This window comes from Meriones unguiculatus, chromosome 1 (genome assembly GCF_030254825.1).
Source record: "Meriones unguiculatus strain TT.TT164.6M chromosome 1, Bangor_MerUng_6.1, whole genome shotgun sequence".
In the NCBI taxonomy this organism is placed as follows: domain Eukaryota; kingdom Metazoa; phylum Chordata; class Mammalia; order Rodentia; family Muridae; genus Meriones; species Meriones unguiculatus.
The window spans coordinates 107,884,862-107,910,463 of record NC_083349.1 but is presented as its reverse complement, the minus strand read 5'-3'; the positions used below and the strand labels follow the sequence as shown (position 1 = coordinate 107,910,463).

At 41.7% G+C, this 25,602-nt stretch overlaps 1 protein-coding gene across 1 annotated transcript in view; it reads left to right on the top strand.

Moving 5' to 3' along the window:
• Babam2 (BRISC and BRCA1 A complex member 2) overlaps positions 1–25,602 on the top strand; it is a 388,471-nt gene that overhangs the window by 344,628 nt on the left and 18,241 nt on the right. The window contains exon 11 of the mRNA XM_060364766.1: positions 16,746–16,899. Coding sequence (XP_060220749.1) covers positions 16,746–16,899 — 154 coding nt within the window. The remainder of the gene's footprint in view (positions 1–16,745; positions 16,900–25,602) is intronic.

Below are 25,602 nucleotides of genomic sequence, written 5' to 3'. Positions count from 1 at the left end.
CATTACATGCCAATACCAACACACTTGGCTAGAACTGAGTTTCAAATAGTTGAAATCCCAAGGGTCATTCTGTGCTACTTGAAAAGCCTATGGTCAAGAATGTTTTTGGTCACATTCTTAGAGCCTTATGACCATAGCTCTCTCATTTTGTCCAAGTCTCAAACTATCCTTACACCAAATTCACACAGACATGTAGATGCTGGGAGTAGGATGTGCACTTACTGAAAGCATCCTATAGACCAGTGGTTCTCAACCTGTGGGTCATGACCCAAAGGGTCATAGATGCCTAAGGCCATCAGAAAACAGATACTTACATTGTGATTCATAACAGTAGCAAAATTACACTTATGAAATAGCAACAAAAAGAGTTGTATGATTGAGAGTCATAACAGCATGAGGAACTGTATTAGAGGGTTGAAGCATTAGGAAGATTGAGATCCATTGCTCTAGACCCAGGATGCAGACACCCCTCCCCCTGACTCATGCCAACGCCTGCTCTTGCACTACTTTGCAGATTACTGTTTGATTTCTCTATAAACTGAGCTTGAGGGATGACTTAGCAAGGCGAACAAAGAACCAAACCTGTTTTTCCATGAGCCAATTAATAATAAATCTAAAATGAAACATTTGGCCTCTGGCAACAGAGATCTTCAACATACTGTGTTGGTGAGGGGTCAGCAGCAAAGCGGGGCAAGAGAGCCATGCTGCTTTAAGGGCGGCAGCAGGCACACTGAGAAGGGCTTAGCTGTTACATCTGCTATTGAGGCTGTTTGAGATATGACCAGGTTTACTTTAAAGTCCCTTTGAAACTTGAGTTTCTTTTCTATTTGTGATCTCATTGTTTTCACTAATCCTTAGATACTCTGTATACATGAACTTCAGTTTCTGAATTCACTCCTCCTTAGTCTTCTGAGCACAAGTCTAGCCCCAGCTTGATGGGATAGGAGCCAGCGGGAGACTCCACAGGCCTTGCATGGCTGCCCTTGGTAGCATGGGAGATATCACAGAGACCTAGAACAAGGGGTAGGATGCTCTTTAAACTGACATCTGTGTATAGGTCAAATAGAAAGCCAGCTCCGAGGAGCTGAGGAAGCTTACTGATGTATTCTATATGGCCATTGGTTAGTATGTTGTTTGGAGCTGACTTAAATGGTGGGTGTGGGAAGCCTTGACAATTGCTTGGGCAAAAACCTCTAAGTATGTCCGAAAGTATATTCAGCTGTCTAATGTAGGCAGATACTGTGTTTTGAATGTACATTCTCATTTCTCTTGATCCAAGGTTGAAGTTGGTAGGAAGGGCAAGTACCTTTGTCAACGCCTTCACTAGGATGGCGGCCTAGCCAGAGAGTAAATGGCAGAGTGAAGGGAGTCAAACACGACCAGGTTTTGTGCTTGGCAAAGTCTTAGACAAAGTCTGATGTTTAGTGAACTTAGAGCAAGCAGGAAGAACTCTTTCCCCCCAGGGATGCCAGAATACTGTGGTGGCTTTTGAACTCTTAGATTTCAAATGTAAAGGCTTGAGTACAAGGCTAGCTCTTCCTGATTAAAATAAGGTACTATCTGTTCCTGAGTTAGTGTGCTCTGCATGGGGTGCTGTGCCAGGCTGGAAGGTTAGCTTTAATCGTAGGACTTGTATCTAGGCCTCTGGAATTAGCAGGCTGGAATGTAGGTGAGAAGTCAGAGAGGATGTGGACATTTTGAAGTTATCAGATGTTCTTCATTGAGGGATGAACGTCCTGGAGGAAGAATTATAGGGCCCCACAGGGTTAGCAAGTCCCTCAACTAAGCTTTGAGATGGAGACTGGTGAGTAGAAGGAGGGGTGAAGGCAGTTAAAATGTGGAAAGGAAGTATCAGGTCGATGGTACTGTGGAAACCATGGAGAACAGAAATGAGCAACAGTGTCAAGTGCCATTAAAGCTCCATAGATAGGGCCATAAAGTGTTTTCCCAGTCAGAAGGCAAAAACAAGGGCATTGAAACACCAAAACAAAAATTCAAGATCATTGTTCACTTGAGGTTAACTTGTCTGAAAGACAAACACATCCTCTCCCTCTTCCTGTCCATTCCAACAAAATGTCAGTCTGAGACCCTTACACTTTCCCCATCAGGGTCAGCAAATGCTTGCCTGACTGAGATGGTCACCCTGTCGAAATGCCCAAGTAGTGTCAGAAGCATGCAGTAACTCACTTAGCAGTAAGTTGTAGAATTTGTGGTAGGAAGCATGTAGGCCCCAGACCTATCAGATAATGTCTGTTCCTGCCGTCCTGTCTTCATGCTCTCAGTTGCTTCTCTGGCTTGCCCTGGAGGCAGGCTGACTCTTGAGTAGAAAGGGAGAGATGGGGGAGTCCCCAGGCAGAAACCATGCAACAACACACCGCAGGTATTCGCTCAGTGCTGATGCCCTGCGCTTTTCGTAGTGCTTTAAAAGGTGTTCATTAGAACGAAAACAAAGCAAAAGCCCACCATGCCTGACTGCAGTGTTCCAAGGGGTTTTTCAGATTCCAGTCATGCTGTAAAAGCAGCCATTGTGTGGTTGCTGCTTCATTTCTGCAGGAAGCTTACTGTATGGTCAGTGGCATGCTACAGTGGTCTTGGCATATGGCCTTGGGGTATTCTCTGTGGCTGCCCAGGCAGTTAGGGCAGATCACCCTCTACAGCACAAGCTTCTCACTTGTCAGTTGAGTGGTACCTGCCGAGTCCTGCATGACCTGCCCACTGAGAATGCCCTCTGATGTGACAAGACCTGGAAACCTCTGAGGGAAACTGCCTATTAAAAGGCAGCAAAGAGGGCAAGCTAAAGAAAAGTTCCCAGGTCTGTATGACTTACCTAAAGGGGCCCAGACCTCTTACTTTTTAATCAGCTTGGTAAGATATTTCCCAAGTCCTTGGCAGTTTAATCGCTTCACAATAGTGGATTCCAAGGCAATAACCTAATATAATAGTTGAGAGCCGAGATTGAGGGGTTTTGAACCAAGAACAGCATGCTCTGGCACTAAGCTGACACTCCTGACTGGCCATGCCATGACTGTATGGCCTACTATCAGAATTTTATTTATAATTTTGAATTTAAATCATCTAAGGTTAAGAGAGAAGTAAATACAAAGTCTGTTTATATTTTTATTAGGAACAACAACAAAACACAAAAAGTTGTGGAGCTTGTAAAAGCAATCCTTCAGTTATCATGATGGCTTGCTGAGGGCAAATGTGCCTTTCTGGAGAGTGAGGCTGAGCCAATGACCTCTTCTTTCAGATCTGATGTGCAAGTAGAGCCACTTATGGAAGCCCAGAGCTTGCCTCCCCAGGATCACCTCATGTTGACACTGTTTATTCTTTCATTAAAGATAGGTATGAGAGTAATGAGACAGCTCAAAAATCTCATTCTAGGCAACAACCATATGTTATCTTAAATGAAATTCTAATTGGAATTTGTATCAGAGATGAACATTAATTAATTTTTATTCACCCACTGCATCTCCCACCTGTTTACATAGAAGATAATGTCCAAAGGAGCTAGCCAAAATAAGAAGTATCATTAAAACAAACTCCAAGCCTAAATAATTCACAAACGAAATAGGTCATCATTAAATGTACAAAGATTGATTCTATTCCTGTGGGCTGGTTGTTTTCCTGAAGATCAGTACTACTCATTCACTTGCAAACAAAGGGAAGGTTTTTCCTCATAGGAAAAGCTCATGCAGATGGGGAGAACACTGCATTATGAAAGCTCAGAGAGACTGAACTCAGGCTCTGCCCTGTTTGAATTGCTTCTGTTTGGGAAGCTTTTACTACACAACAATATTTGGCCTGAGATTATCTGGAGCTATGAGTTCTTTTATTTAAAGGGACAAAATTATAAATAAAAACAAAAACAAAAAAGGGAAGATTTCTGAGGGCTCCCAAATTATCCTCAAATAAATATGAGCACAAAACTGAGTTGAGAGCTTAATTGAAAAAAATAATTTTGTTATGTGGGCTGTGTTTTCTGTCAAGTTTTAAAAAATACCAATTCAGATTTACTTTTTTAATTATTTCTAAAGAAAAGTGAATAATAATAGGGATTACTTATGAATTTTTGCCGTGTGCCAAGTATTCTACATATATACTCATTAAACTATGTAAACCATCCAAAGTCTTGCAAGGCAGATATTTTCCCATTTTAAAGATGAGGAAACTCACACTCAGAGAATTTGGTAAATTGCCTGAGGTCACCAGGTTGTAATTGGCAGAGTAGGGATCAAGCCCAGATCTGTCACATTCCAAAGACAGTATTCTTTCCAATATACTGTCCTGTTCTCACATTCCTGAACCTTCCATCCTTTTTCATCCAGTACTTGCTATATGCCAGTTAAAACAGCAAAGGTATGCAGACCTTTATTTTCACTCCTCAGGCTGGAATGTTTTCAGATTTATGGCATAGGAAAAGAGGCTCTGAGAGACAGTTAATATGCTGGTGTTGTGTCACTGCTCCGCTAATGGACCCTGAGGCCACCCTCCCCAGTACATTCTCCTTCAGTGCAACATCCCGCTTCATTCAGAAAAGCTCCTCTAGGAACAACATGCAACTTCTTTTTGATTTGTTCTCTGGTCTTCTCCATCATGCAGAAATCATACTAAGCTGCCTACTGTCCCATTACTGTAACAAGAGTAAGTCTCTGCGTGGAAGAATTCCACAGTCCTGGGTTCTGTGTTCAGTACTCCACATTTTGTCAGAGCTCCCTGCCCAGTGTTCTAACTCTATACACCCTATAAGACACCCACCATGATCCCCTCATACTTTTATCCTATACTCTGAGCACTCCAGGCTCTTCCCCCTCAGTGTCCTCCTGCTCCTATCCTTCCCTTCCCAGGGCAGGCTTCTCTCTCTAACACGGCTAGAAACCTAATTGTCTTCCAAGACCCCACTCAAAGCCATCATGTCTAATCAGTCTCTTAGAAGCCTCTGGGCAGCCTGCATTTCCACTATGGCACTTGTAGGACCACCTCGGCTGTCCCTCTCTCTCTGACCTCCCAGCCCCAGGCAGTGAAGATCAGACATAAGCTGATACCATGAGGAGGAAGACCCAGCTTAATCGGCATGGCTTCCTTCGAGTTGCCTCATGGGAGGTGCTTGGGGAAATGGTCCTCCCATTGACTACATGTTGCCTTCTATATTCTATAAAGGTTATAGCTACAGCCTTTGAAAACAACAACAAAAACTATGTTAGCTTGAGGAATTTTATCTTCTTCATAAATCCTCATTAGTATCACAATGTTTGTAAATTTGTGTGTAGGTAGTTCAGTTTTTTAAGACTGTAAGTTAAGCCACCAAATGTCATCCCCTCTTTTTTAACCAGAAACACTACATTGGTCCTCTTCCTTCTAATCATCTACATTTAGTACCTAGTCCGTAAACTCTTTTAAATTAAAAGCTTATGATGTTTTAGAGACTCAGCCCAGCTTTTAAGTGCCAGGGATTTTTACATTTGAATATATTTTAATTTATTTAAGGATTCTTTTAATCAAACGCTTCCCTAATTTAGCCAGCTTTCTTTTTTAATACTCCCCAGCCAGGAATTTGTTTATTGTGACTAAATTCTTTTTAAAATAGAACTTAAAACAGTACTAAATGCTATTTATGGCACTCTCTCTTGCTAGATTTCTTTCTGCTTCTCAGAAGATTGTGCCTTCTCCTTCCATGTCTAGTGCAGTCAACATTTCCTCACTTTGGTCTGTGCTAGGCAATCACTGAGTGTGCCCTGACCACCTCTGTGTGGCCAGCCCTGAATGGGGTGAACACCACAGCCAGCACTCAAGCAGCACAGCTGAGAAGCAAAGTGTGTGGACCCAGGAGATAAAGGCGATGGGATCTGAGCTATGTCTCAGGGTTGGAAGCAGAAGAGATGGTAGAAATGAAGGAGGCCAGGGTCCAGGTGGGCTCAGCTCTCACATGGCTGCACCAGCAGTAGAAGCCAATGTCAGAACGCAGCCAGCTTCTGCAGGTGTGGACCCTCAGTTCTAGCATGGCGCCTGGTCCCGGAAGTATGACCACTGAGTAATCCGTGAAGCAAGGAGACCAGGAAGGGTTCCCAGCTGGGAACTCTTTGGTCCCAGCTTCAGCCACTGGCATTCTGTCATCCTCCTGAGAGTCTGAGTGAGCCTGCCTGGGAGCACAGGTTGGAAGCATGGAGAGTTCTAGAACAGAGACATTTCTTGACACCCTGAGCCTTGGCAAGAGTGACAGTAGAGAGATTCAGAAGTTCAAGAAAGCTGTGAGGAAAGAGCAGCTTGGGCCTGTGAGCTTCCGTGGGTCCACATCTGCTTCCGTCAGCTTCACATCACCCTTGTTCATCTGTATGCACTAAGGGTAGGAAGTAGTGAGTAGAAATAAAACTAATGAATAAAACAAGTTAGAGCCTCTCTGGCAAAAAGGTAGAAACCTGTTGCATCTATGCAGCTATCTGTGGGTGCTTTATTGACTTCTCTTTCTAAAGAATATTCCCCAGACACCAGTTCTGATTCATCTTTTAACCATCTCAGCCTACTCATCAAAGTCCATCTCCTCCACAGAACTCTAACCTCAGGCCTCTCTCTCTCTGTGTGCCTTGTATGTGGATTCAGGAATCCCTTCCCTTCCTCGGATCTTCCTTGCAGACCCTCAGCGTGCTCATGGGAACCCTCATTCTTCCCTGTATTTTTCAAACTTCAGTCTTGTTTTATTTCCTGAAAACTGCTGAGCTTTCCTAATCCTTCAGTTTCATGAGAACTTACTTGCACAGTTTAAAGAGTAGTAAAAACTGGCAGGAGCAGTGCCAGCGTCTTTGAAGCCCCATGTTGCCTATCCAGGGAACGGCTGCTAACCTGAACTCTATGTTAAGTGCTCCTGCAGTTAGTCTATCAGCTTTGTCCATAAACAGAATAATACACATATAAACACATACGCAATCTAGCACCTTTTTTTTTTTTACAGATTTTGAACTTCATATAAATGGAGTTTTACTGATTGTTTTCTGCTCCTGTGAATGTTGATGTCCCAGCCCGTGATGTAAATCAGTGGCAGAGTACATGCTTAATCATGTATAAGGCCCTGGGTTCAATCCCTAGCACCAAGAGGGGGAAAAAAAAGCGAATTTCTTGTTCCTTAAAGCTTTTAAAAGTGATTATCTGAAGCTTGTACAAGTATAGTATATGAAGGATATAGAAACCCATATACCACCTTAGTTAAAGCTTGATCTGTTACTATAATTGTTTCTGGTGTTTTAAAGAAATGGCCCAGTGAGTGCCCATCATTATCCCATCCCGCTCTTGTTCTCCTTAACTCCCCAAAGTAATCACTGCCCTTATCCTAGTACCACCCGTAATAAAGCATGTTTGTGTGCTTTACTACATAAACCCTCACAAGCAGTATACAGCGGTGTGTGCACGCTTTGAATCTCATAAGGATGGATTAGCGCACTCATTTTTAGCTTGCTTTGTTCAATGACTGTTGTCTTTGAACTTTGTGCACCTTTGCCATGAAGCCCTACCTCTCTCTGGAAACTCTATCCAGTTCCCTGTGGAAAGAGTACACCATTGTATATTTATCCAGTCTCCTATTGGTCTACATTTAAGATGGTTCCATCATCATTACCAACAATGCTACAACAAGCCCACACCTACCAGCTTCTAATGCTTGTAGGGTAGTTTTTTGGGTGGAATTTGCTGCGTTGAATAGTTTGGAACACTATAAAGCTAGATGAAAAAATTAAGGATATGAGGGGAATAAATATTTATTTAGTACCTGCCTGATTTTTGTTTAATCCTGTCAACAAACATAGTGAGGTAATAATTATTATTCTCATTTTTACCTGTGACATCACTAATAAATTGTGGGCCATTTTTATCTGAAAGCAAGGGAATATACTTCTCTCTCCTTTCAAAATGGGTTATGCAGCAAATTTCAGAGAGCTTCGTGTTTCAGCTTAGTAATATTCAAACCACAAAGGTAACCTGCTTACACCATCAAACCACACTCATACACACCAACACATATATGTATGGTGAACATTTAAAACCAGTAAAACGTACAACCAGTTTAACAAAATGTAGCTGTACTTTTCCTTGTCTGATCAGAGGAGGCACCTTAAAGAGGGTACTTCTGGACTGGAAAACTTTACTGTTGTATGTCTCAGAAACAGGCGGTGTGGTTAGGTCATGGGTAGCTTTCCAGTAGCTGGGGTCCAAGTGTCTCAACGGTCTCATAGTTGTTAGTAAGATGGAGGTGGGTGGTGACTATACGGCCGTCTTTCCACGTGGGATGAGGAAGAGCCTGAGATGCACACAAGATGCTCTTGAGAATGAACTTAACAGGGTGTGATGGCATGCTCCTGGATTCCTAGCACTTGGCATGCAGACTGCCACAAGTGCAAGCTACATTGCCAGTGTTAGGCCAACCAGCACTGCACAGTGAGGCTCTGCCTCAAAATCTTCAAATGTCGTTATCATTGGACAGTTAACAAAGGGTTAAAACTCTCTCATGCCACCACTTCAAGGAACTGAGAAGCCTGGCACTGGGAACTAACCCTGACCACCAGCAAGTGGCTCTGTGAGGATCTTCCCTGCTAATCTGAGAACACGGGGGTGGGAAGAAGGGTATATAGCTTGTAAGGCCTGAAGAAATGAAATAATGGCTTGTGAATAATGGTGGAAATATTTGATGATGTGACTCCCGGGGAAGCAATTATGGTTAACCCCTCATTTGTTTGGCATTTTCAAGGATTGAACTGTCCCACAAAACCAAATTTTCCAGACAGCTAAAACTTTCCTATTTATGTCTCTTGAATGTTTTTTAACCATGCTTGGTGGAAATGTTTCTGAAATAGATTATTCAGTTTTCCTTCCTTCTTGAACAGAGAAGCCATAAGAAATAATGTCCCCTTGGATACCTTTGACTCTAAATATAAGAAAACCTGATTAAGCAAGGTTCAAATAGTACAGACTTGTAATTACCTCAGAAAACATGAAACCTTCAAGATGATAAAGCCAGTAACTCAGTGATAGCAAGCCACCCTTTTCAGGGGGCCACAGCTGTAAGCAGCAGGACATTACATGATAGGATCAAAGGCTAGACTGAAATGGGGGCTTCTGCCTCCACACATCTCTAATCAGATTGGAAAATATTTCTCAGAGAAGCCTTTGCCACCTTCCCCTCAGGCCCCACTGGCAGCAGTGAGTCAAATTTCCAAGCGTTGGGGGTATATAGCACTTGTACACTACTTGCCTAACTTGTGTGAGGCCCAGGCTCTAGTCCCTAGCAACACCAACAATCGTACGCCTTGTCTTCTGGAATCTAAGAGAATCGAGCACTTACAAACTGGATAAGAGAAGGGAGATCTGCTCATGGGGGGAAAAGAGGAGAGAAAAGTTGCTAGGTAGTCTACCACGGGTGGCTGCCACCTTTATCAGGATCAGGGTGAGGGATGACTTGGCTGCATAGAGTTCCTCGTTCCTACATCTAGTGACCTCAGACTACGATTCTCCCCTCCTACTGGCTTTATTTTTTTTTCAATTTTTTTTATTTATTACAGTTTATTCACTTTGAATCCCATCTGTAGCCCCCTCCCTCATCTCCTCTCCATCTCACCCTCCCTCTGTCTTCTCTCTTCTCCTCCCATGCCCCTCCCCTGGTCCACTGATAGGGGAGATCCTTCTCCCCCTCCCTCTGACCCTAGCTTATCTGGTCTCATCAGGACTGGCTGCTTTGTCTTCCTCTGTGACCTGGTAAGGCTGCTTCCCCCTCAGGGGGAAGTGATCAAAGAGCCAACCACTGAGTTTGTGTCAGAGACAATCCCTTCTCCCATTACTAGGGAACCCATATGGAGACTGACCTGCCATCTGTGCAGGGGTTCTAGGCTATCTCCATGCATAGTCCTGGGTTGGAGTATCAGTCTCAGAAAAGACCCCTTTGCCAAGATTTTTTGGTTCTGTTGTTCTCTTGTGGAGCTCCTGTCCCCTCTAGGTCTTTCTATCTCCCCCTTCTTTCATAAGATTCCCTGCACTCTGCCCAAAGTTTGGCTATGAGTCTCAGCATCGGCTTTAATACCCTGCTGGGTAGAGCCTTTAAGAGGCCCTCTGTAATAGGCTCCTCTCCTGTTCCCTGTTTTCTCCCTCTTCTGATGTCTATCCCATCTACCTTTCTGAATGAGGATTGAGCATCTTACTCAGAGTCCTCCTTCTTGTTTAGCTTCTTTAGGTGTATAAATTTTAGTACGATTATCCTATATTATATTTCTAATATCCACTTACAAGTGAGTTTATACCATGTGTGTCTTTCTGGTTCTGGGATACCTCACTCAGGAGGATCTTTTCTGGTTCCCACTATTTACCTGCAGATTTCATGATTTTTCTTGTTTTTTTACTTGCTGAGTAGTATCCCATTGTGTAAATATACCACAATTTCTGTACCCATTCCTCAATTGAGGGACATCTGGGTTGTTTCCAGGTTCTGGCTATTATGAATAAAGCTGCTACAAATATAGTTGATCAAATGACCTTGTTGTATACTTGAACATACAGTGGATACCTAGGAGTGGTATAGCTGGATCTTGAGGTAGCACTATTCCTAATTGTCTGAGAAAGCACCAGATTGATTTTCAAAGTGGTTGTACAAGTTTACAATCCCACCAGCAATGAAGGGGGGAATCCCTTTCTCTACATCCTCTCCAGCATGTTGTCACTTGAGTTTTTGATCTTACCATTCTAATGGGTGTAAGAGTAAATCTCAGGGTTGTTTTGATTTGCATTTCCCTGATAGCTAAGGATGTTGAGCATTTCTGTAAGTGTTTCTCTGCCATTTGATATTCTTCTATTGAGAATTCTCTGTTCAGCTCTGTACCCTACTTTTTAATTGGATTACTTGATTTGTGGCTGTTTAATTTCTTGAGTTCTTTATATACTTTGGATTTTAGCCCTCTGTCAGATATAGGGTTGGTGAAGATCCTTTCCCAAAATGTAGGCTGTCATTTTGTTCTGATGACAGTATCCTTTGCTTTACAGAAGCTTTTCAGTTTCATGAGGTCCCATTTATAGATTGTTGATCTTAGAGCCTGTGCCATTGGTGTTCTGCTCAGGAAGTTGTCTCTTGTGCCAGTGAGTTCAAGGCTCTTCCCTACTTTTTCTTCTAACATGTTTAGTGTGTGTGGTTTTATGTTGAGATGTTTTATCCACTTGGACTTGAGTTTTGTGCAGGGTGAGAAGTATGGATCTATTTGCATTTTTCTACATGTTGACATCCAGTTAGACCAGCACCATTTGTTGAAGATGTTTCCTTTTTTCCATCGTGTGGTAATCCAAGAATACGTCAAAGATATCATCCACTCTGACCTAGTAGGCTTCACCCCAGGCATGCAGGGGTGGTTCACTACATAGAAATCCATCAGTGTAATCTACCATATAAACAAACTGAAAGAAAAAAACACATGATAATCTCCATAGATGCTGAAAAAACATTTTGTAAAATCCAACATTCATTTATGTTTAAAAGTCCTGAAGAGATCAGGGACACAAGGCACTTAGCTAAACATAGTAAAGGTGATATACAGCAAGCCTATAGCCAACATCACACTAAATGGAGAGAAACTTAAATCAATCCCACTGAAATCAGGGACAAGGCAAGGCTGCTCACTCTCTCCATATCTCTTCAACATAGCTCTTGAAGTCTGAAGTCCTTGCTAGAGCAATATGACAATTGAAGGAGATCAAGAGGATTGAATTCAGAAAGGAAGAAGTCAAATTATCACTATTTGCAGATGATATGATATGCATGAGTGATCCCAAAAATTCTACCAGGACACTCCTACAGCTGATAAATACTGTCAGCAAAGTGGCCGGATACAAAATTAACTCAAAAAAATAAAAAAGTCGGTAGCCCTCCTTTATACAAAAGACAAATGGGCTGAGAAAGAAATTAGGGGGCTGGAGAGATGGCTCAGCCGTTAAAGGCTAGGCTCACAACCAAAAATATAAGAAATTAGGGAAACAACATCTTTCTCAATAGCCACAAAGGACATAAAGTACCTTGGTGTAACTCTAACCAAGAAAGTCAAAGATTTGTATAAAAAAACTTCAAATCTCTGAAGAAAGAAATTGAAGAAGATATCAGAAAATGGAAAGATCTCCCATGTTCATGGCTCAGCAGGATCAACATAGTAAGAATGGCCATCTTACCAAAAGCAATCTACAGATGCAGTGCAATTTCCATCAAATTACCAATACAATTCTTTACAGGCCTTGAAAGAATAATTCTCAACTTCATATTGATTAACAAGAAACCCAGAATAGCTAAAACAATCCTCTACAATAAAAGATCTTCTAGAGGTATCTCCATCCCAGGTTTCAAGCTGTACTATAGAGCAACAGTAAAAAAAAAAAAAACTGCATGGTACTGGCATAGAATTACAAACTGGTAGATCAGTGGAATTGAACAAAAGACCCAGAAAACACACACACACATACTTATGAACACCTGATTTTTGACAAAGATGCCTGACTGCTTTCTTATTTATTATACTCTCCTTTTCCCCAAATCAGACTGCTGATTATCATTGCTTGCTGCTAAAGTGCTTTGTCACTATCTTGCTATGATTATGACACTTTTTATTTCCAAGGATGAAAATTCCTGTAACCAAAGTTGTTCGAACTATGCCTAAAATATTCTGAAAGTTAATCAGGCTACCGTAGCAGATCTGGTGCATGGGGTAGAATTTCTTTTGGCTGTCGTAGGGCCATTCTTCCATGGTTGGTGTATTTGAAGAAATCAGTTGGGGTTTCTTGTCTGAGGTCCCCTTTCTTGGAGTCTTCTTATGTGAAATGATGGGCATTTGGGGACAGGCTCCTAAGGCAGGTGAGCGGTGGCCACACACTGCACCTTCTGTGCTGGAGAGAAGCAGCAGCTTTACCCACGTTCACATCCCTCTCGTGCTCTACCGGGCTGTTACCTGGGAGCTGCCATCACCTCCATGGCAGTGACTAGCAAGTAGCAGCTGTCTAGACTGCAGTTCCATCATTCCTGTCTTCTCAGTGTCCAAAGCCATGTGGACTAGACTCCAGAATGGCCCGGTTTGTGTAGAAGAAAGTGTTTCTTATTTGAACACTCTTTAAAAAAAAAAAAAAAGACATGGTTTCTCCGTGTAGCCTTGCTGTCCTAAAACTTTCTCTGTAGAGCAGGCTGACCCCAAACTCAGAGATCCATTGCCTCTGCCTCCCGAGTGCTGGGATCAAAGGTGTGCGCCACAATCACACCTGGCTGTTTGTTTGTTTGTTTGTTTGTTTGTACAAATTCTTAAAGAACCGTCAGAGCTGTTTAAATCCACTGAGCCAATGAAAGCCATCCCTTCTATCCATAGAAAGCTGAAACTCAGAGGAGGAAGAAAGTAGGAAGCAATTGATAAATAATGCTGATGATAAGTAGTGGACCAGAGAGAAGGGCTTTGCTCTGGGGATCAAAAGTGTGCCAGTCACTCGCAAGAAAGCAAATGGTTAAAGTGTTCTGTTTGCTACAGTCAGACTGTGCAACTAAATTGCTCAGGCTCTACAAAGTTTCTTCAGAACAAGCTAGCTGTTTGAAGGCCTTATTTTTCATCAGTTAACCTTTAAGTAAAAGTTAAGTGACAGAAACATTTGGAGATAAGGGAAAACAAGTTTTGTTTTTGCTAACTTCTGACTAATTTGTACTATTCAGATCTTATAAGAAAAATGCAAAGTATTTCTGAGATGTTTTAATTATTACCTCATTTTATACATAGAGTAGTTTTTTAAAAAGCTACCATTTTGGTAACTACTGACTATTTTAGATACAATGTAACTTACCTGAGCAAGGTATTTGTAGCTTTAAATTTTTATCTTCTCATGCATGAATTATCATACAGATAACTTTTATCTCTGAAATCCTTTGACAGTTCCTGTTCTTCTAGTAATTCAGTTGCTGTGCAGGAAGTTTTCAGATTTGAACATTGGCTACAATGCCACACAGTTAGACAAATCTCCATAGAGAAAGACTCATATAATGAATGCTTTGGGGGATCATGATGTAAATCAGCATAGAACTCACTGATGTTTAAATGAAGACAAAAATCACATATGTTACTTGAGTTGGTAAATAGATATTTATGGTTTTTATTTGTTTCTGGTGCTAACTGGCATTTGAGTCAAAGAAGACAGTTCAAAAAAATAGGTGAAAAATATTTTTCAATATATCAAATACTAATACTAGCAACTCACTTATTCTGCAAAACAAAATAATGGAAAAAATAAAAAGCATTCTAACCAGATGCAGTAAAGCATGCCTGTAGTCCCAGATACTCTGGAGTCGGAGGTAAGGGATCATATAAGCCCAGGAGTAGAACACGATACCAAGACCCCGTCCTGTAAATGTTTCTCTTTTCAGAGATTGGGAGAATGGCTCCTCCGTCAAAGTACTTGCAAGAAGCCCTGAGTGTGGTCCATTTAGGAAGCTTGGCATTGTGGCATGTGCTTATAATCACAGCTGAAGAGGCAGATACATGAGGACTCTCAGGGCGGCTGGCCAGCTAGTCCAATCTAGTTGAAGAGCTTCAGGCCACTTGAGAGACCCTTTCTCAAATGAGATGGATGGCGTCCCTAAAAATGACACCTTTGAAGTTGTCCTTTGACCTCCATAAGCACTGACACACATATGTACCTACAGACACACTTCTTTGTTTTTAGAAGAATGTATCCTAAAGCTTGAAAGTAACATAGCCTATAGTATCTGCACTGCTTTGATAGTGAGTGATGGCTGTTTATAAATTACTGGATTGAATTTTATTATTTGAAATTATTCTATTTTGTAGGTAAGCCAGCATATTAAAAGGTTTTCTATTATTAAAGATTGCTTTGGAGTTTAATATGGATGTTGGAAAACTTGAATGTAATACAGAGATTGCAATTGAAGTCAAGGGAAAATATACATGAACAGGCCTTTGTTTCTAAAAATTAATCAGAGGAAATTAAATGAGTATCAGAAAGGACGTAAAAAGGTTAAAAAGCAGTTTTTGTTCAGAGTAACTGAAGATGTTACAGACCAAGCTTTGTTATATGAAGGAACCCAAAAGAATTTCCTGAACTGAGTTATTTGTCATTTGGATTGGCCTTCCATACTTTCATTGTTCTGTGTTATAAAAATCTCTGCTTTGTCAAAAATAGACATGTATGGGGACTGTCGTATTGTGACACTGAGAAATGTGACTAAAGAGTGGACATTCTCGCTCTTGCCCCTTTGCCTTGGTGGTAGTGTGAGTCACCAGTAGAAACCCCGTCGCTGAGTCAGGCATCATCCGAGCGGAGTACACTCAGAAGTCTGAGGGGCCCTAAAATGGCACAGGGTTTTGTTTGGGGGACGGTTATTGTTGTTAATGGTGGTGGAGGTGTTTTTTTCTTTTCTTTTTCTTAAGTCTTACCATGAACCTAACTTTTCCTTTAAGAGTCTCATGTGGGGAAAGCACTAGTCCAGGATTGGCACTGCCCATCCTTATCACTCCCAAGGGAGTGATAAGCCCTACATGTTCCTTTAATACATGTACATGTTCCTTTAGTATATGTCTGTCGTGTGAAGTGAATGTTGTGATCCTTGTTCATTCTCTACAGTGCAGGGTCTGGCTTGCTAACTGGATTGTAATTGCAACACAGTTATAAGCAGGTTGTATGAGTATTCTCCAGTGCAGTGTCACAGACCAGGAGCCGAAGGCTGAATCCGGGCTCTAGAGTTTGCCTCTTGCTACTGCCTGTCTCTGAGAAAGTTGGCAAACTGCATGCATTTTCTAGTTTACTCATTGGTTAAATGCATGTTTTCAAAATAATGCCCCCTCATGAAGTTTTAACTCACAGACCACCGAAAATGTACTCTGCCAAACCAGGAAGTTCTAGACACATCATTATTGCATTTGTTAATGTGCCTGTTCTCTGTCCTAGAAATGGATAACAGTCACACACAGACATTGTCTACCTCAAAGAATGTTCAAACAGTCTGTTTCTGGGGATGGTTTGCCTCCACTTACACTAACAAGTGATTTTATTTTTAAAAATTGACTTAACCCCAAAATAAAATGATGAAGCACACAATACACATTAAGCAAGGGGGCTTAGACTCGGCCCTGATGTACCAGCAGCCAATCTGAGCTCAGATTTGCCCCTGCTGCGGCCCATTAAGGAGCTCCCTCTGATTTAGGAGATATAAATATATGTGGTAACATATGTGGGAAAAAAAATGGAAAATGCTGAGTATGGAGATTCACTGCTTGATTGGAAGCAGAATGATAATTTTATTTTTCTGGTAGTCTAGTTAGCGTATCCTACAAAGTAGAGAGATTATCGAAGGCCCTTTTGGACCCTTTTCCAAGTTTGTTCTTGAAAACCACCTTCCATCCTGACTTCCCACATCAAATTACAGATGAGGAAGAGCTTGAAGAGCCCTTGAAGAGCTTATGGCATAATAGAAACTTAACACAGTTGCGTGACTAGCTCTGCAATGGCTGATGGACAAGGCAGGGGCCCAGGAGGTCACACAATGTGGGATGCTGTCCTGGTTATGCATAAGCTTCCACATGTGTCCTCGGTTCCTTGGTCCCTCACTCCACAGCTTTGATCTAAACCTCAAGCAGTTGTGGTTTCAACTGTCATGTACCCAGCGTTCTGATTTAGCCAAAATATGTGTCTTAAGATGTATTTATTAACTCTTAACTCTAACTTTCTTTTCCTTTTTTTTTTTTCCTTTTCAGTTGACCTGCCTCTGTTTTTTCCTCGAGATCAGCCAACTCTCACATTTCAATCCGTCTATCACTTTACCAACAGTGGACAGCTTTACTCGCAAGCACAAAAAAATTACCCATACAGCCCCAGATGGGATGGAAATGAAATGGCCAAGAGAGCAAAGTAAGTAGATCTACTGTTGTTTCTTCAGAGAAGAGCAGTGTGTGTGTTCAGACCAGGGGACAGCAAGCTGCTGCTTGCTAGGTTAAGTCCTGCCCTGGACTTATTTTTTAAGTGCTATTAAAACACAGCAAACCCCGCTTCTTCATGTATCCATGCCTGCCTTCGTGCCATAATGGCAGAGTTAGTGGTCACAACAAAGTATATCGGAAGTCAGAATTTTCTCCAGTTTAGACTTGAACAAACAGCAAGCAGTCCCTATTTCACCTCCTCACAGGGAAGCCAGGCTGGGTCTGGTGTCCTCTTGTCCTATCTCTGTTGACTGGCCATGAGTGGATTTTTTTTCTATTAGGAGTAGAGAAATGCTAAGTAGCAGGTTGAGTTGTAGATAAATAATGTCAATAATAAAAATGTTGGCAGTTACTTGTATATACTTAAAATGATAAATTTCAAATGTTGGTAAACAGAGTTCCTAGTGAATAGTTGGTAAACGGATTCAGTAGCTACTTTTTTATGGGAGGCTGCAACTCTTGAATTAGGTTTCTCCTGTGTGTTCTCTACTCGGGTACACAGACTCCTTGGGTCCACAAACACCGCTGTGGAAGTTATACCTCAATGGAGGTTGAAGTTTGCTGACATTCACAGTTGAGTGTAGAAAGGCTGTCGTTTCAGTCACAGGATCAGGTTGATACAGAATGTGCTGACTGCTCTTTGCAGGTAAAGACGTCAGTGTCTGAAGCAGCAGTCTGTGGACTACTGCTTCCTAGACTGAAGCAGCAGTAGATTGGAATGGGAGTTTCAAAAAATCAATCGTAGTGTGACATAGTGTGGTTATTACCTTATCACTCGGAACAGCCACATTCACATATCTGTGGTCCCAACTGAAGGATGGGGCGAGCCTAAGGGTCATAGAAATTAAAACTATCTAGTAAGCATCTTCATTTGCTCATCCACTATTTATTGAGCATCTGCCATGTTCTAGGCACTGTGTACTGTGTTGAGGATGTCATGATAAACAAACTGGAAACTCCATGGCCTCATGGAACCTATAGCCCACCAGGGAGATAAGTCATACCATATTTCTGACAGCTTTCCAGTACCTATAACAAAATCTGGCCTTCCAGGCCTAGAAACTTTTCAATTATTAAAACAATGTTTTTGTTTCCCATTTCCTGATAAATGTTTTCTTCCCATGACAGGGGGACCACCTGTCATCTCCCATTGTCTTTATATTATAAAACCTTCATGTATGGTATGGTAGGATCACGATTCCACAATAAAGTGCCTTTCTCCAGCACTCCATCCACCCAAAATTCCTGTGTGCACCCCAGAGTGGAGTGGTTGTCTGAAACCCAGTGTGCCTTTCTCTGTATTTTCCCCTTATAGCTAGAACACTGAAGTCTGAAATTCTATTTAAGGAATAAACAAATACATACAAATGTATCTGGTAACAACTATTAAGGCCTATGTTGAAATGCAGTGGAACAAAGGAAATACAAAGCAATGTTTTTGTTTGAAGTCTTGCAGTTGTTTAACTCTCTGGGCTTTCCCTACGTATACATAGGGTCTGCTCTTAGAAGATGGCCATTATTTGTGGTATGTGCTACAGAGTCTGAACCAGACATGTCTTTGTGGTTTCCATGGCAAAGCTATCTTGGTGTGCGTGTATGTACTTCTTAAGCAGGCATTTTAGCATGTATGAATTGAGTCTTTAAGGAGCTGTAGACCACAAGCCTGTGATTTCAGGATAGGAATATCATAAGTGAAGCCTGTTTATCTTAACAGATTGGTTCAGACTTTCAAGAGACATTTGCTTTATGTTAACACCAGTCTAAAGAAAACATCTGAAGTCGTGTTAAAAAAATCTGCCTTCTAGTTTAGTGAGAATGAATGCATTTTAGATGTAATAAAAGAGACAGCTCATGCTAGCTAGAAGAAATAGTTTAAAACCCTATTCTTTAATTAAACTGGGTAATTGCACAGGGCTGTGTCACAGGCCAGGTAATGGGCAAGAACTGTCTTGTGGTATGGTCTGAAAACTGGTGGAAAGGCATGGAAGAAAATGTGGAACAAAAAGAAAGGTCAGCTGAAGCATTCCTTGCATGCCCCTTTTCTGTATCCTATGAAAATACTGTACACAGTGCATAAAAGGCTATAATTCACTTGGGGAGCTCTGCCCAGGATATAAACACTCTCATGGTTTAGAACAACCCCAGAGCCCTTTGAGTGAAATCAGCTGTTTATCCTGCGGCATGGTTCTAAACATGTGTATTAAAAAAGGACACTCTCTGGTACTGAAAAGCCAGGGCTTTTCCTACCACAGTGCTTCTTGCTGATGTCAGTGTAGCCAAGTCTGCCCTCAACAAGTACACTACCCTAAGTGAGTAGGCACAGGCTCTGGGGTCATGCGTGCCCCAGTTCCAACCACGGAGCCTAATCCTATAAGCTCTGTAGCCTTGGGCAGAGTGCATAATCTCTCTGAACCTCATCTTTTAAGACAGGGCTGTACTCGCTGTTGAATGGACTTGTTAGGAAGGGACAATCGGCGAGGTAACATACTGAACAGTGGAGGTTTTCCTTGTGCTCCTCCTTCAGTGCCTGTGCTCAGGACTCCGATCCCTTCATCCCCCAGCCTCTTCTATACACCTTATATGCCCCAAATTTTCCTCATATGCCCCAAATTTCCAAGGAGCCTTTCACAGCCCTCTTCCCAGTCCTGTACTCTGCTCACATGTTCTTCTAAACTCTCTTTTATGTTATTTTTACTTTGTTTTCACGTCTTTATATATGTCTGTTTTCTTAACCAAATGCTAAACTCTTTAAAGGCAAAAGCTTGCTGTAATTATCTTTTTATTGTAGTCTAACTTGTGTATCATTTACAATGCTGTGGACAGATTTTTACGTAAAGACTTGTCTCTGTCTTTCAATGGCTCGGCTTATCATTCTTGAGCTGTGTAGTGGTCTGAAAACAATATGCATTTGGTGGATTCCATCCTTTGATTTTGAATTGTGATCTTTTTATAGGCTAGTGTTATTTAATATAGTGTTGTATGCTGTTCCAGAAAGCAGTGGCAAACAGCTCCCAAGAAGGAAAAGCAATAGTCTAAAATATGCTATCCTACTAAACTCTGCTGCCGATAGCTAGATATATAAATAGTGGTTTTACTAAGGATATTTAATTCTTTTTACCTTTATTTTTTTTTATTGGTTGGGGGAATTGGTTCTCTCCTTTTTTACTTTCTAGGGATTGAACTCAGGTTATCAGGTTTGACAGCAACTAACTGTACCTGCTAAGCCATTTACTGGCCCACAGGATATTTTCAGCTTATACGGTTTTTCCTGGACTATATAACCCCTTCAAAATGGAAGAACATCTGTTGCTTAAGTTGATAAAGTATATACATACTTAGAATTCTTATGTCCTCTTAATATATTGGTCCTTCTACCATTATGGAATGTCTATATCTGATTTGATTTTTGATTTGAAGGCTTCTTTAATCTTAAAATAGTTACACTAGCTTTTTTCTACATATTTTTGTGTATCATCTTTCTTCATCCCTTTTTGTTTTAGTTAGTCTCCCTCTGCATGTCCTGAAACCTTTTGTATATTTTTATTTTTATTATCTAATTGATGGTCTGTGTCCTTTAATAGAATTATTTAGTTTGTTAATACTTAATATAACAAATGAACTTATTAAGTTTAAGTCCTACATCTTGCTATTTTTTAAGATTTTTTTTATTTCTTTTGTTCTTAGTTCCTTTGCTTTTTCTGTTTTCTTTTTGTTTATTGAAATATTTTTCATATATCTTTGTGTCTCTTACCTCTTATTGGATTCTTTATCTCTTCATGTGTTTTAGTTACGTATACAGTAAATATAACTTTTACACATGAATTTATATTGATAATTCCTATCATTAATTAACATTACAATGTTTCATACCTGATATAAAAGTCTAAATTTAAAACAAGGCAAGTCTCTTTATGCCCTAAGTTAGCCTTTGTGCTACAATATCCATGAATTTTGATTTTGCATGTGAATTCCACAACAAATTGACTTTAACAGTCAAGTAGCTTTAAATTTTTTTTTCTAACCAAAGGAAAACTACAGTCTACTTCATTCTGGAATTTTTAGATAAAGGTAGTAAGGAATCATTTCCTCCCCAAAGGGGGGGGGGATGTTTTATAGGTTCTCACTATGTAGTCTTAGCTGTCCTGAAACTCCCTATATAGACCAGGCTGACCTCAAACTCAGAGATCCATTTGCCTCTGCCTCCCTGTTGCTGGGATTGAAGGGTGAGTCACCACACCCAACAGAAACTTATTTTTAAAATCTCTTTTTCGGAGATTTTACTACCAGAGAGATCACATCCAGTGTGTAGGCCAAGAACACAGACCTGCAGTCATTAACAAAAGAAAATCCCTCCTGCATGACATGCAGGTGCCTCTGCCTTTTCTGTAGCCTTCATCAGTGACAGTTGTCACTGTCAGGTAGTCAGTGCAGCAGCCCTGCAGAAATCTTTACTCCCGTTTATGTAGATAAAGAGCTCCCATGGGTACATAGCCAGCTTCTTGTAGAGCAAGAACTCAGTCAGTTGAGCTCCACCTTCACAGACAGATGTAGTCCCCCCCCCCCCTCTTTAATATTTGCCTAAGGCCCCTTCCACAGGTTCCTGACATCCAAGTAGCATGCTGTAGAGAAGAAATTTGTGTGGTAGTTTAAGGCCACTGACCTTGAAGTCGAGGCAAGTGTCTTAAACCTGTCTCTGTCTTTCACTGGTCATACAACTTTGGGGATATACCTAATCCTCCCGAGTCTTTGTCTCCTTGTCTATAAACTGGAAAAGACTTGCTTAGAGGGTCACTGTGTGTCATATAGGGTTTATGGTTCTCTGTGTTACCATCTAACCAATCACCACAAACTTCCCATTGTAAAGCACTACAGGTTATCACTCCAAAATTTTGGTGGGCTAGGAGGCCCACAAATCATTTCATGGGGCTGGACGGCTGCAGTTAAGAGTCAAGATTTAGCCCAAGACTTTTCTAAGTTCATTCAGGATGTTGGCAGAGTTATGTTCCGTGTGGTAGTTGGACACAGGCCCCTGTGTCCTTATTGGCTGTCACCTGGAGATGACTATCACTAACTAGAAGCTGGCTTCATTCCCGCCCTTGTGGCCCCTCTGTTTTTAAGCCAGCAGCAGTACATCAAATCCTCCTTATATTTCCAGTCTCTGACTTGTGTCCCTGGCCTACACACCCAGATTTAAAGGTCTATTCCATTAAGTCAGTTAATCTCCCTTTCTTAAAGTCATCTGTACCAGATAAGAAAACCTATTTTCCAGAATGGAATCCTCTGGTTTCATTCAGTATCTCAGATGTTACAGGAAGCATAGAATTTTAGAATTCTACCTGCTCAGTAAGGTGATGTTGGTGGATTCTGATGGGGTCTGGCATGTGGTGAGCATGCAATAAATATTAACTGTCAGTGTTCTTCCTTACGGAGCAGAGACTTTCATTTTAGAGGGGAACAGCCTCAGCACTAAGGCATACCCCAGTAACAAGCTCCAAACCCCACTGACCCAACCAGGGACTCTAAGATCATAGTCTACCACCTCCTAAGGTTTTATGATCATGATGCCAACAAGCTAGTTAAAAAATGGAAAAATCTTAGTTTTTAGTTGCTTAATTTCTGTAAAACTAACCACTTTAAAAGACAAAACAAAAAAGCAAAATAAGATACCTTGGTATCACGTAGAGAGGGCAGCCTTTTTTTATAGTACTGTGTGGTCAGTGAGATTTGTGCTTAGATGGTGTGTTTGTTAGGGAATTTCATTATCTACAGCATCAAGTTGGTCCAGCAGAGGCCTAAGTAAGATCTTAGAATAGAGCTGAACCCCCAAAGCACCTACTTCAATGGTTTGTCACACATTAAATGCATAGTATAAAAGGAATCACTAATATAGTTCAAAAATAGCTTCTTAGACAACACATGGGAGTAATTCATCATGAGCCTTTCCAAACCATTTTCCATTTCCCTTCTTGCCTCAAGGTCAGAAGAGATGTTTTCTTACCAAGCAGTCCGTGGCTTCCCATATGTTATTTTTCACTATATACTCTTTTATCATTTGACATCCAGTTGTCTGTACAGAATAATTTTCTCTTTAACAAATCTTTTTTTAATTGTATATTGTGGATTGTTTCAATGCCTTTCGTTGTTGCTATTTTAATATTCTCAAAGTGCTATAGGTTGTTTGGGTTTTTTTTTTTCCTTTAAAGTTCTTATTACCAAATGCTTTAATCCAGTCTCATGCATTAGTCCTTTAAATAAAACATCTAAATATAGATTGGCTCCTCTTGATTCAAGACATGGAGATAGATACGACATTAACTTTTGCATCCATCTCCAGCCCTCTCCACAGCCCCGGAGGTCCCTGAGGGCCTCCTCGGACTCTGTACTACAATGTGGGAATCCTAGCTACAATTCAGCACTCACAGCACGGTGGCCTTAGACCTCCTTAGAGGCCAGGGTGTGGCATCCAGTGGCTTCAGTGTGAGCTCCCCGGGAGCTGACTGTTCCTCTTGGCTATCTGTTGTGAACTCCTAGGGCACCTGCTGATGCCTTGTCTCTGTTGAACTTAAGCTCTAGTAAGCCTTGGCCCCACCAGTCCCCATGCTTAGTGAGCTGGCACCTTGGGAACCCACCAGCTCTGTGCCTCCCATCCTCCTCATCCACATTCAGTTCTAGGGAAACCCTGGTGGGGACCAGGCCATGGTTTACCTTGGCCTATCCCTTCTCTTCATGTATATGTACCTGAACTCTTACATCTAAGGATGCAAACTCTAACATCTAAGGATGTCTGACATCTAAGGATGCAAAGTCTATCAGGCAGGAGATATGGAAAGCATTGCTCAGTCACATTTCAAGTCCCCTGGGCAAAGGGGATGGAGGGGAAAAGGCAGGCAGGAGGAGTCATTAGCTGAAAGCAGAGTAGCCCATGTTTGACTCCCAGGAAGTTCTGTCCCAGGGTTCCACAGGATCAGAACTTGGGACAGACATGCAACCCCGCCACTGCAGTGATTCATGAACTTTCTTCTTTGTCTCTTGCTTTGCCCCATTTCCTAGGACCAGTTCCCTTTAAAAACTCCCAACCTCATCTCAACTGAACTCCCCTTGGGAGAACAGAGGGAAATTTCCAGGCCTTGGGCTGCGAGAGCACCCTAAGAGGATAGTATACGGCCCAGCCCTAGTAAGCTGACAGACCTTCAGTCACCGAGTGACCTATAGTCACCGAGGCCTGCACCCCTGTCTGCCTGGGTTTCTCTGTGAACAAAGTTCCTGCATCCCTGTGAGCTTTCCCTCACAGGGTTTAGAAATATAGAAACTGTGGAAAGAAAAGCAAATTAAGCAACATGGAACGATTGGCTCGTCAAAGAGAATTGGTCTGAGGAGTGTCTTCAAGGGGCATGGTTTGTTTTTACTGACAGAAGAGGGAGCAAGAGGGGATGGGAGGAATCCAGTTCTGCCTGACAACAGGCGTCCTCTCCAAATTGCGTAGGTCAGAGAAAGCGTGTTATTTATTAGAGCCTGACATCTGTTGCTGTGATATGATAAGCTCCATTAAAAAGTCTGGCCATCAGTCACTGCTTATACAGCTTCATCCCAGCACGAGCCTCTCACCATCCTGGGAGCCTGCACAGCCCTGACTGTACCAGGCACCAGCATTTGCAGCCCAGCCCTGCCTCCCCTCTCCCTGGGAAAGCCAAGCAGAGCAAATACCCTCAGCAAGACCCCTTGGTCCGTCTTTTCTCAGGCCTTCTTTCTGCTCCTCAGAGGCCTGGTTTTGAGATGTTTGTCCACCCTGCTTTCTCAGTGGAAAACAGGATTTGGGCTTAAGTTTTAACCTCAGTTGTACAAGCCAGAAGAAACTGGCCTAAGCTGGGTTTATCAGGGGAGAGCTGCTGTGGGGGGAAGGGGTGGCCAGTCTTTGCTGGGGAAAGTCGTTGTGAGGACCACTGAATACTCTGGCATAAGTTCTTATCATACCATCCCTGCCACAGAGAAAGTGATCTCCCATCACTAGGTAAGGTTGTCTGATCTTTTGTAAATTATATTCAAATACTTTCTTTCTTGAAAAAATATATAAAAAGGAAAGGATATGGAGGTTCTGGTTTAGGGTTTTTCATAACACTCCAAAGAGGAATGTACATGTGTTAATAGGATCACAATTCCCTTTGAACCATTGGAAGAAGACATGTATAAGAACACAAAATGCAAAGAATAATGGCTGTGAGCTAAGAGACCTGGATCTCATCCAGGCACCACTCCTGATTTCCTGTGTGATCTTGGGAAGGGCCTGTTATTGGTACCCTCATCTGAAAGCAGCAGGCAAGCACGCACCTGTTACCACTAAACGCTGAGAGATGTGTGGGGATTGTAAGTGAAAAGTGTGCTTATTAAGGCGGCTTGGCATAGTTTTTCATCCATACTGAAAATACCCATCCCTATTACCAGAGGTCAGATACAAATTGAAATGCTACTAAATAGAATTAAGGACGCTGTGTACGTGATGCTATTGTACAGCCTGCATCTGATATTTATAGAACATTTCAGCTGTGGAATGTGCACACAGATGCCCCGAACACACGCCCTGTAAAATAATTTGAGATGCAGTACATTTTCAAGTTAAAGCAGCTTCCTGGGAATTAGG